The sequence below is a fragment of the Alexandromys fortis genome, unplaced genomic scaffold (genome assembly GCF_014885135.2).
Source record: "Alexandromys fortis isolate MF-2015 unplaced genomic scaffold, M_Fortis_MF-2015_v1.1 scaffold_12, whole genome shotgun sequence".
Classification (NCBI taxonomy): domain Eukaryota; kingdom Metazoa; phylum Chordata; class Mammalia; order Rodentia; family Cricetidae; genus Alexandromys; species Alexandromys fortis.
The window spans coordinates 18296849-18308958 of record NW_026067937.1 but is presented as its reverse complement, the minus strand read 5'-3'; the positions used below and the strand labels follow the sequence as shown (position 1 = coordinate 18308958).

At 51.3% G+C, this 12110-nt stretch overlaps 1 protein-coding gene across 5 annotated transcripts in view; it reads right to left on the bottom strand.

Annotated features, from left to right (window-relative positions):
* The window catches only part of Tarbp1 (TAR (HIV-1) RNA binding protein 1), a 49517-nt gene extending 37657 nt beyond the window's left edge, over nt 1-11860 (bottom strand). For all 5 annotated transcript variants that reach the window (XM_050146957.1, XM_050146959.1, XM_050146958.1 and 2 more), the window contains exons 1-6: nt 11032-11860; nt 7956-8053; nt 6726-6795; nt 3858-4006; nt 1947-1999; nt 158-255 (exon numbers count right to left, since the gene is read on the bottom strand). In XM_050146957.1, coding sequence (XP_050002914.1) covers nt 158-255; nt 1947-1999; nt 3858-4006; nt 6726-6795; nt 7956-8053; nt 11032-11842 — 1279 coding nt within the window. In that variant the 5' untranslated portion in view covers nt 11843-11860. The remainder of the gene's footprint in view (nt 1-157; nt 256-1946; nt 2000-3857; nt 4007-6725; nt 6796-7955; nt 8054-11031) is intronic.
* Between the last annotated feature and the right edge of the window lie 250 nt (nt 11861-12110).

The window sequence follows — 12110 nt, the reverse complement described above, 5'->3', positions numbered from 1 at the left end:
CTTGCTTGTTAAGGCCTGCAGAGGAGACAGTATACAGACCACAAGGCCAGTGGTCCACTGCAGACACCTGCACGGCACCAATCATGACAGTCACGTGATGTCACATGTACCAGAACATGCTGAGTTAAAATGTAAATTAAAACCTCTAAGGACATACTCTTTGCTTCTTCTGGAAGAAGAGAAACGTAAGCAACCAGAAACGTCTGCAGCTTTAATCCCAGGGGAGAGCCACTTCCCGACAGTTGCCCTGGGGATCTGCGAACAAAGGGGAGAAAAACATGAACTTAAAATCCATTTACAAATACGCATACAGACATTAGTCTAAACACAACACGGCCCCCAGCAGTGAGTAACTGGACAAGGCCTCTTGCCCTGGGCTTGCACTTTATTTCTCAGTATCGTTCGGAGACTCTCTGAACGCAGAAACATCTGGGTGTTCTAGCAGAACAAGCGGGACTCTCCAGGACTCTGGGCTGTTAGACCGAAGGGGCACGGCAGCCTGCGATGACACTCCCTTGCCCTCCTGACACACAGCAGTCTAGCATCATAATAAAACCGCTGAGGACGGTCAACTTAAACTGTGCGTTTTGGTTTCCAACATATAACTCAGTGGCTTTCCATCTCTAGGTTAAAGGAGCACTCCCAGTGAAGACAAGTACCAGAGAGGCCTCGCATCCGCGACAGTGTTTCACTGTCAATGCGGACTCCACCAAGCGTTTCTGGCTCTGTGTGTTATCTGCTAACTGAACACAACAGGGCACCAGAAGGTGTGTCGTGATAAATGTATTAAGTCAACTCTCCCAAAAGCATGTGGGCCGCTGCTGACTGCACAGTGCCCAGCTGCCTCACAGATGTGGAATGCCATCTAGCAATGACTCCCTGAAGACTCTTGTCCCTGTCAATCATGCCATTATGTTGTCAATGTGTATGCATCAGACACTAGAAACTGATACATTCCTGTCTCTTGGCCTGGATGCTAGCTAGCATTTTTAAAGAGTGTGGGAAATGGGGTGGTTTTTCTTTTTTAGAGGGCTCCTAAGCATAACTTGCTTATAGTTATGAACTCAAGTGATCAATATCAGAAAGACAAAACGATTCTAAAAGCAGAGATCTGAACGGGCAGTTTCAGGGTATGGATAATTCTCCCAATGAGGCTAAGGCAGAAAACTGACAAGCTTCCGACTGCTAACCTTTTCCAAGCGCGAAAGCTGTGGACAAGCAGACCTCCTATAAGCCATGGCCGCCACTGTCAGATACAGGAAGGAATGTTAGAGTGGGCTGTGCCAGACATACTGGTGTGAGCTGGCGGTTCTTAATACAGAGGGAGAAAGAGGATGAGAGAGGAGGAAGGGAGGGAGGGAAAGAGAGAGAGATGGCTGGGTGGAAGTAGGGAGGGACAGACACACGAATGAAACATGCAGGAGGGCACGTCGGTTCAGCAGAGTAACACACACACACACACACACACACACACACACACACACGAGGTGATGACTCAGCAAACCCATCAGATGCTGACTCTAGTGAACAATGAACAACTCTGTATTAGCCCTGAACTTTTCTGAAAAATTGTGAAGTTAAAGTCGAAATTAAAAAGCCAAAATAAAAAGGGGATCTAGGCATGTTTCATGACATCAGTGGAAAGATGCACGGCACAGCTACTAGGAACTAGGCGTGTTTCATGATATCAGTGTGTACAGATGCACTGCACAGCTGCTGGGGCTAGGCGTGTTTCATGACATCAGTGTGTGTAACTGCACAGCTGCTGGGGCTAGTTGTGTTTCATGACATCAGTGCACAGATGCACTGAACCACACTGCTGCTAGGGAAGAGAATGACCCTTTGGGCTTGACCCTCTGTCCATGGTGTGCCACTGCCCAACACGCACAAGGCCCTGTGCCTGGTCCCCAGCCCCACAGCAATGCCAGAGCAGCATGGGCGCTTACCTGCTGTAGAGACAGCTCTCTGAGAGGGCGTCCATCAGCGGGCCAGTGATAAACTGAAAGGGAAAAGGAAGGGAATTAACACAAATTTCCAACTGCCTTTGCTCTCCACAGGGACACAGGAGAGCAGAGGGGCAGAGTAGGTTAATGCAGGGAGGGGGTCCTGCGGGCACACACAGAACGCTGACACCTGTAACATCCTCCGGGGCTCTGGGCGTGGGTCAGGGCCGAAGGAGCTTGATGAAGAAACTAGGTGGGAAATACAGACAGTAATAGGGAAATAAAGATTCCTCAAGGGAAGGCTGACAGCCTGTGCTGAGAAGGTGGGGATCGGGGATTAACATCCCCCAAATAGTCCTAGAGGCCGGTCAACCCCCACCCCACCAGGTTACCTGAAATGCAGGGGCAGAATTGCATCTCAGGGGCTGCAGTGTGGAGTTCAGACAGAAAAAGCAGGCTGGTGTGTGTGTGACCCTAATGTAAAGTGAGCTCCTGGGTCTAAGGAAGGGAACACGGAGCCCCAGGGCCCAACTGCATAGACCCCAACACCCCTGGTCTCCTCATGGCCACAGGGCCCAACTGCATAAACCCCAACACCCCTGGTCTCCTCACTGCGTGAGGCCGCTGATGCAGAGAGGCAGACACGAACAGCTCAGACAAAAGACGGCAGAGTGCACACAGCTATGGCTCATGGCTCCAGGACAGCATCACCATGAGCTCCCTGCCAGACTGCAAACTCCATAAACGACGTAGACAAGGCTCCCTTGACGGCTAATGCTGTCCACTGGATGGATCTAGGCTCACCCACAAGGCAAGTGTCTGGACACACCTGGGAGGCGCTGCTTTGCTTGAATCACCTGAAGCAGAAGACCCACCCTGAGAGCAGACAGCACCTCTGGCAGACACTCAGATACAGGGAGGATCAAGGGCAAAGCTGTTTGCCTCCTTTGCCTTCGCCTCTCGCTTGTGAGTTCATCTACCCTGCAGCTGCCCCTGTGGCTGCTCCTGCCACTCTTTGCTCCATCGGAACCCAGCCTCTCTAGGCTTCCAGCATGGACTGAAGTCCTGACTCTGCAGCTCTCTAGGAACCACCCAGGGCTTCAGTGCCAGACTGGACAACTGAGGCATCCAGCTACGGGAAGTCTGCCTTCCCAGCTAGCAGACGGCCATTGCTGTATTCCAATCTAATAAAGTTCCCTTTAATACACAGCCATTTTATCACTCTGTCCCCTGAAAAACCCTGACTAATGTGCTCCCATTCAGCTTTCCCCAAACAGGAGAGCTACATCCGAGGAGACAGGTAGACTGAGACCAGGGACGTGGCCCACCCCAGAGTGTTCGTCTCCCATGTCTGAAGCCCTGGGTTCAATCCCTAGAACCAAATAAACGGGCATGCTGATGTGCATTTAAGCCCAGCACTCTGGAGCTGGAGGCAAAAGGAACCAGAGTTCAGAGTCAGCGTTGGCTACACAGGGAGCCTTGAAGGCCAGCCTAGGCTACATGAGACACTGCCTCAAAAAGAGGAGCTTGGTGTGTGCAGATCTATAAAAGACCTGCCCTTGCTGCGGCTGCTGCTGTGTGGTCTGCCCACTCATCCTAACTCAGAAGAACAAAGCTTCTTCTGCGCCCTTGTTCACTGACGGAAGCCTGGGTGCACTCTCCCTCTCCATCTCTCAGGTTTTCTGAGCCCCCTCATCACATCCCACTCCGGCACTGTCCCCAACCCCCACACAGTGAACTTCCCCTCTCCCTCATCTCCGACTCCTAGTCTCCTAGTCCGAGCAATGGCTGAGACTGGCAGCTTGCCCACTGGGTGGCTTTTCTCTTAAATTCAAAAGATCCTGGGCTTAACAGACGACCTTCATCTTCTCCTCTCTGAGATGGCTAAGGAGGAAGGGGCTGGGCTGTCTTTACCTCGGAGAGTTCCGGTGAATACGGAGGCGATCTCACGGCATACAGCTCCAAGAAGTGGATCACGCCTTCTTTGGTCAGGATTTTATTCTCGCTTTCAAACATTCTTGTATAAATGCACACGAGCCAGGAGGGATGAACGAGCCAGCAGCCTGCGGGAACAAGCACCCGAACTGACACACACCTCAGATCTCTGCGTGGAGACTGAGGCTCACACCACAAATCTGCGTGCGACAGAGTCACACTGACAGCGTGAGAGCTCTGGCTCAGGGAGTTTGTTCAGCACACACCCACAGAGCTTGTAGAACCCAATCACCTCAGCGGTCAGCATTGTGGACGCACTCAGCTGCTGCAGGCACCATGGCACTCAGGGCAGCACTGGCGTGTGTGTGTGTGTGTGTGTGTGTGTGTGTGTGTGTGTGTGTGTGTGTATGAACGGAACCTTACATCTATCTGGGGTGGGTTCAGCTCGTTCTCCCCTCAGCTGGCTTCAGGCCATTCTTCATACACAAATCTCAAACTGTCACCCTCTACTTACACCCTCTGCCTAGCTTCCCACCGTTCTTAAACTGTGAACAAGACACAGGCTGGCACTGGCTACCCCAGCCCTGCCGCTCTGCAGATCCACTTTCCTCAGTGCCCCTACCATCCTCACAGAGCTGGCTCCCCCATCCCAGGCTGGTCAGCTCCAAGCTCAGAGTTTGTGTGTCACCCCTAGGTCAGGCCTGAGCCCCCTCACATGAACTTCTTTTCGGTCCCTTCTCTATTCTCTTCATAGGACTTGGAGCTAAAACTGCTGTTTCATGGAGGGAAAAAAAAGACAAAACTCGAGTGGAAAATGCTTCCCCGGCCTCCAGTGCTTATACACACTGACGTGGAGTAAGGGACCCCTCAAGTGAATGTATAATTGAATCAACAGTAAAAGACAGAATAAGGGCTGGAGGGATGGCTCAGTGGTTAAGAGCACTGGGGTTCAAGTCTTAGCGCCCACGTAGTGCGGCTCACTCCCAGCTGTAATTCCAGCTCCAGCAAAGCTAACACCTTGTGGCCTCTGAGGGCACCTGCATGCATGTGTTGTATCACATAGGCACATCCACACATTCACATAAATAAAAATAAGACTTAAAAATAGAATATATGTGTACCTTCTATTGATAGTTTCTGATTCTTAAAATAGACTTTATTTAATTATACTAGAATTTTTTTTAATCTCATTGTATTCTACAGCTAAACTGGCCTATTGTTTGTAATCTACCTCAACATGTTTTTTCAACTCTCCGTCAACAGGAACTTTTCAAAACCAGTCAATGCTATTTGGTTTGGCTTGCTGAGCGCCACGGGCAAAGCATGAGATGATGTCATGGGAGCATCGTTTTAACAGCAAGAGCTCAAGAGAATGGCGGGATCCCATTACATGCTAGCCCAGGTGGGACAAGAGAGGCCTACGGCCTGTGGAAGCTCTCACTGTGTCAAAGAACGGCCAGAGCCATCCGCAGAGTAAAGACCAGTTCCTCAGAGGTCAGCACATCATGAGGTGACTACCCAGGGCAGCCACTACCTTCAGGGGTCAGCCCATCATGAGGTGACTACCCAGGGCAGCCACTACCTTCAGGGGTCAGCCCATCAGTGAGGTGACTACCCAGGGCAGCCACTACTTACAGGGCGCAGCACTCATGAATAAACACATGATAGGGCACCTTCCCATTCCTATGGACAGGAAGCCTCCAGCCTGCAGTTACTGCATCACCGGCTGAAGCTCAACCTCACAAAGCCACTTGAGGAAGCTCCAGGTGTGCTGTGTTTCAGGAGTGATCAAGGGCTTAAAGCACAGGTAAAGTCACACCCTTGAATGCCCTCTTCCTAAGAACTCCAAGATACCTGAAACAGGACCTACCCCCACCCAGTCTAACAAACAAAAAATAGATGTGTATTTATATATTAAAAAGGTATATTAAGGCAATAAGGCTGGAAAGCAGTTAGAAGTATATACCCATATTAGAAGGGTATTATTATAAAAATAGCCCTACCACGAAAGCATTGGCAGTTTATTTGTGTGGGTGTGGAGGGGTACATGTACATGTGCATGTGTTCCAGCATGGGCACATGTGTGTAGAGGCCAGAGCTGGACATCCAGTGTCTTCCTCAACCCCTCTCCACCTTATATATTGAGGCAAGGTCTCCTGCTGAGCCCAGAGCTGGCGGATCTGGCTAGCCTAACTAGCCAGCCCACCCAGGGCTCCCCTGTGTCTGCCTCAGGAATGCTGGGATTGCGGGTGGGTCACCAGACCCACAAGGCATTTATATGGATGCTGAGGATCTGAACTCTGGGCCTCACGCTTGCACACCAAGGCCTCTGCCCACTGGGCCCTCTCCCCAGCCTGCTCTGCTAAGGACACACACTGAGATTTACAGATGAAATCTGAGCTGCTGGAGAGGGAGCAGCAGAGACCGCACAGGCCCAGGAGACGAGGCTGCCTGTTGTGTGTTTCCGCCAGGACTGAGACAGGCCCAGTTCATCACACATATTCTTTCCTTTCTATAAAGAAGGGAAATAGTTTGAAATTTTTATAATAAACTGCTTTAAAAGTCTAATCATACCTCTAAGTTACTGGAATCTCTGCAGCCATTGAAAGCTATGTTGTAAAGAGATGGGTAGAAGGTACAGTGTGGACACAGGGCCAGTGTGCTCGGAGAGCGCATACCCACAATGCTGGAGGCCAGCACCGCTTGCTGGAGGCACTGCAGGTTGATCCCATTTCCTCCTCACTGTTAAATGGTTTCCCCAAAGCCTCTGATAGATAACGGTTAGTTACGAGATTGGGGGACTAATGTTATTAAAGCAAACAAACAGAACCAAAAAGCAATCGTTACCATTTTCCTCTGATACTGCGTATTCAAACAGACTGTTTAGCTTGGGTAAGACTGGCTTTATGACATGTATCTAAAAACAAGAGCAAAGAATCTCATGAAAAATCGCATGAAATGGCTTTGAAACCTCAGGGGAAGGTTCCTGTTTACATACTGCGGCCTTTCTCTCTCTGCTATGTCTGAAACAGGTGTCAGGAGCCTGGTTCCCCAGGTCTGAGCAGCATCAGTGATTCATGTCTGTGAGACTGAGCGGCGAAGCTGGGGAACACTGTCCAGATCCCGGTTACGGAACGTCCTAACTCAGAATTGTCTGACCCCAGAAGCAGGCAAGGCTGGGAGATTAAACGGTAAATGCACGGAAGCACTTACCCTAAGTCCCACCACTGTCGGGGTCACACACTGGGAAGCACAGCGCATTCAGAGCTCAGGGTTCCGGGGTCTCTTAGACCATGCTGTGACAGTTCAGCTAGTCTGACTCGCCAATTTCAAAGTAACTTGAAATCTAATTTTCTAAAATAAATAGGCTTATGGGTTAACCGACCGAAGCAACCCGGCAATCTTATTTGACCTCAGAAAGGCTTCCTATAGCCCATCCCGCATCTCAGTACACTTGGCACAGAGCGGGGTGGCACGCGAGGACTGGCACCTCCTATTGACATGTATCCACAGACACTGACCACGGTCTGCAGCTTACAGACGGGACCACACACAGTAACCCTTAACACAGGAACCTTAGAGCTGAGGAGTCTTACACACTGGGACCCTTGGAGATGAGAACCTCTAGGAACTGTACAGACAGGAACCCTGATATGCTGAGACTCTTTCAGGGAGTGACCTTTAAAGACTAGGACTCTCTACACCAGGATGGCTGCACAGGTGTCACCTGGAAACTTGTCTAAAGGTCATACTCATCAGGCCTTACTTCAGATGAACTGAACCCAGAAGTACGGGGGAGGACCCAGTAATTTACACCCGGTAACATGTTGGAGCACCCCAACAAATACGGCAGTTGGAGAATTCCAAGGGGGGACCAAGTGAGACTAAATTTTTGCACAATCACATGAATCCACTGAGAGCATTCTTTAATTTCCTGAAACAATTCATGTGCTATCTTAAAGTGTATCCATTTCATGAAACAAAGTATTCTGCCATGCTTATACAGGCCGGCCTTCCCATGAGGCCTGAAAAGGGGCGCATGGGCTGTAGGATTCACTAAGACGGGAGAACACACACCTGATTTCCTTCTAGGACTTCCATGATCAAGATATAATTTTCCCAGAACTTTAGAAGCTCGTCTTTTTTCTTGTCAGACCACCAGAATAGGCTTGGACCTAGGAGAGTTTCAACAGAAAAGGAAAATCAGTTCTTTAGCAATGTGGTTAAGGCCTTCATCACAGCTATTCTTAACTCAATTCCAGGGACACCAGACAAGGCAATTGCTAACCTGGGAGGGGACCACTTAAAGGGCTTGAGAAACTCAAACAGAAATTTGTTGTCGAATACTCCTTTACCCTGTGTGAAGATGTATCACTGTTTAATAAAAACTAAACAGTCAATAGCCAGGCAGGAGGTATAGGCGGGACTTCTGGACAGAGAGAACTCTGGGAAGAAGGCAGAGTTGCCAGCCAGACTGAAAGGAAGCAGGATGGGCAATACAGAGTAAAGGTAACTGAGCCACATGAAAGAATGCAGATTCAAAGATATGGGCTAATTTAAGTTATAAGAACTAGTTAAGTACAAACCTACGGTAAGGTCGAGCTTTCATAATTAAAAATAAGTCTCCATGTCATTTTTTCATGAACTGGTGGCCCACAGCAAAACCTTTCTACAGAACTTCTGTTTAATTTTATTTTGTTGTTGTTGTTTGCTTGATTGACTACTCTGAGCTCAAATTTTTGCTTTTATTTGGGTTGAGGGATTTTTTAAGGGTGTCTATCTCAGCAACAGAAAAGTAACTAAGACGGAGGACAAGTCCAGAGGTTCCAAGTCAAGAAGAGAAGCAGAAAGAGACAGCCAGGGAGGAAGTCACCACTGACAAAGCTCAGGGAAACTTCCAAGTGTGTCACACACGAGTGAAAGAGGAGACTCCAGGAGGCTGGGGACCTGAACCCCAGGAACCTCCACGGGGAAGCCACAGGCCACCCTTAAGCAGGATCCAGAATCATCCCAACTTCCCAAAACCAACAGTAGAATCTCCAGCTTCTCAAACACAGCTGGATGGACGGAGGCCCTTAAACTTGGATGCAAAGGAGCCTCGTTTGTGCGGCAGGCAGCGCGTTGTCACAAATAATTTGGATAGAAATGTCTCCCCCGGCTGGAGATGGGCTGATCAAACCATCAGTCTAGCTATAGGGACAAAATGAAGATGTGTAGACCATCTCCGCTCTGCTTGGGAAGCAGGAAGCCACATATGAGCATTTCTGCCAGAAAATGAAATAACATATAACCCACAAACCCCTGAACGTTCAGGGGCCATCAGAGAGCACAAGGCCAAAGGACAGGGCTGTGGGCCACAAGCACCATACAGTAAAAGTACAGCTGACAAAAATCACGAGACTAGGGAGTGCTCCAGTGAGAAAACCCAATTTGCAAAGCTCTGGGACTATTTGTCTTTGGACTAGCCGCTGTCACTTCTGTAGAACCCTCGTGAGGCCACTGTGTTCCCCGTTCCATAGTGGGATTCATCCCAGGAAAGTCCAGCAGTGCATTAATTTGGGCATAGCTCCCTCATACTGTATACTGGATGACTGTCCATGGCTGTATGATCTTGATATACAGAATACATACCAGGTGCCTTGAACTCCAGAAAAGACCCGGGAGAAAGGAAATGATTCTCACTCGGGCATCGGCCAGAACCAAGTTGTCCCTTGGCCTGGAGACTGGAAATGCCAGGCTCCAGATTTTACGCTATAGATGTTATCGCTAGGGCTAAAAGATTCCATTCCCTTTAATTCAGCCAGCAAAAATGCCAATGCACACTCTGGTTGCCATGGTTACTACAATGCTGCGTCTCCAGTGGCTAGGAAATGTAGCGAAAGAACTGCTCAACGTGTATCAACTACAAAGTCTAGCTTAACAAGCCACACATGCATAATTAACACACAAACTCCCTCTCTTAGACATCACAGCCTTCTTCTAATTCACCCAGTCTCAGGTGTGCCCAGGCGCTTCACAGCCACACCCCGAGCCTAATCAGCCCTACTGGGGCCTGCTTTGTCAGTCTTATCTGTCTGTGGCCCTAAACAGTGCACGCCTGGTGTCCTTGCTGTGTCACAAAGAATTGTTAATTGTGTCTGCGTGGGTTTATAACCTGGAAACCTTGTGGGAGCCACAGATCATCATGGGGAAGAACACAGGAGGAATAGACGGGACATGATGGGATTTATGTGAGCTGATCTGTTCCTTCACCCTCGGATCTTTCTAACCAGTGCTCACTGGCTACAGCGTTCCTCCTGGATCCTGAGAGGTTCAGGGTGCCATAGCACACACAATAAATATAATAAAAAGTTCAAATGACAGACATGATAACCCAAGTAGAAATACCATCATTGAGGCACGTGCTTGCAAGCCCAGCTGAGGAGGCAGAGGCAGAATGGGGGATGAAAGCTTAGGATCCCTGGTCAGCCAGTCTAGCTAAACATTGAGTTCAGGATTCAGAGAGAGGCCCTGACTCAAAAAATAGAGTGGAGAGTAAGGAAAACACCTTCTGTGACTTCTGGCCTATAAACACAGTCCAACACATAAACGCGCATACACACACACACGCGCAAGCACGCACCCCTGCTCCTACCGTTCCCAAAGGGAATGTCAAGAGACCAATACTTAATTAAGTTCCTCAAGCTTCAAGCGTTAACTTGGGACACACCGTCTTTCTTTAGAATGATACAGGTGTCGACCCTTTTCAATCAGGATGTCAGGGAATGGAGCAGGCTTGTGGTACAGATCACACTACTCTGGGTCCACGGTTCCCAAAACTCAAGCGGAAATTGCTGTAGAGGTGCCACACGCAGGTGTTAAATCAGGACGAGGTGGATGGCCCTTGAAGAGCTGGTTTGGGGAAGCTGGGTGGAGCTGGGGCAAAGAGACAAGCAGGTACCAGGCTGGAGAGATGGCTCGGTGGCTAAGAGCACTTAATGCACTTCTAGAGGACCGGGGTTTGGTTCCCAGCACGCACAACAGGTAGTTCACAACCGCCTTTAACTCCAGCTCAAGGAGATCGGATGCCCTCCCAGGCACCTACACGCACGTGGTACACACAGGAGCACATACTTTGACATAATTATGTTTAGAAAGAGAGAGAAGTGGTTACCCATTGTGTCCTGGGGACCGCAGGTACAGTCCATCGCCAGCTCTGCAGACACCTGCACAGCCCTTTGCAGCAGGTAGCGCGCGCGCTTGCGCGTGAGCGCGTCCTGTGTGCAGCCCAGTCCAGCCTGCACGGTTCTCCAGAAGCGGCCGCGGAGGCGCGCGTCGAGGTCCTCCTGGCGCGCACGAGCCGACAGTAGTTTCTCGGCCAGCGCGCTCAGCACCAGCAGCTCTGGCCCAGTGCGGCCCTCATCTCCGGGTCCCGGGGAAGCCAGCGCGTCCCAAGCCGCGCGCAACGCTGGTTCTGCACTCTGTGCCAGCGCGGGCAGCAGGCGTGCGCCCACCGCCGGCGGCGCGTCCCCGGCCAGCGCCAGCTCCACGGACGCGCGCGCCAGGCGACGCAGCAGCTGGGCATCATCGAGGGCGCGCAGACACGGCGCCACGGCGGCCAGAAGCTCCACGGCCGGCACGTTCGGCAGCTCGCGCAGCGCCTCCTCGGCCAGCGCCACTGCCAGTTCGGGCCCTGCCAGGCGCGCGCACGACCGCAGCGCCGCGCTTGCCGCCCGGAGCACTCGCGGCCCGGCGGGCCCTCCACGGGGGGACGCGTGCAGCCAGGGCACCAGGTGGCCCCTGGCCACCTCGTGCGCCGCCTCGGCCAGCCCGCCGGCGCCCGCGCCGCGCTCCTCCAGCCGTTGCAGCACCAGGCGCAGAGTCTCCGCCCGCTCCGCACTCGCCTCCCCGCCGCACAGTGCCCCCAGCAGCGCGCAGGGCTCCCGGCTCTGCGCCAGAAGAGCGTCCGCCAACACCCGCTCCATTGCACGGGGAGCCGACCCCGTGCGCGTGCGCCGGCAGAGCTATGCGCGAGTGCGCGTGCGCAGCGAGAGGTTCCCGCCCACACACTCCCTGCTGGGCGTGGAACGGTCTGTAGTTCCTTCCACTTCGCTGAGGGTCCTAGAGCCCTAGGATGTAGTGCCTCCTGCCACTCTGTCCCTTACAGTTTTTAGCAAGAGTCGCTGCAGAGACGTTCACTGTAGTATCACACCAGTTCCGGGGATCCTGATTAGGAGAGGTCTGGGGCCGAAA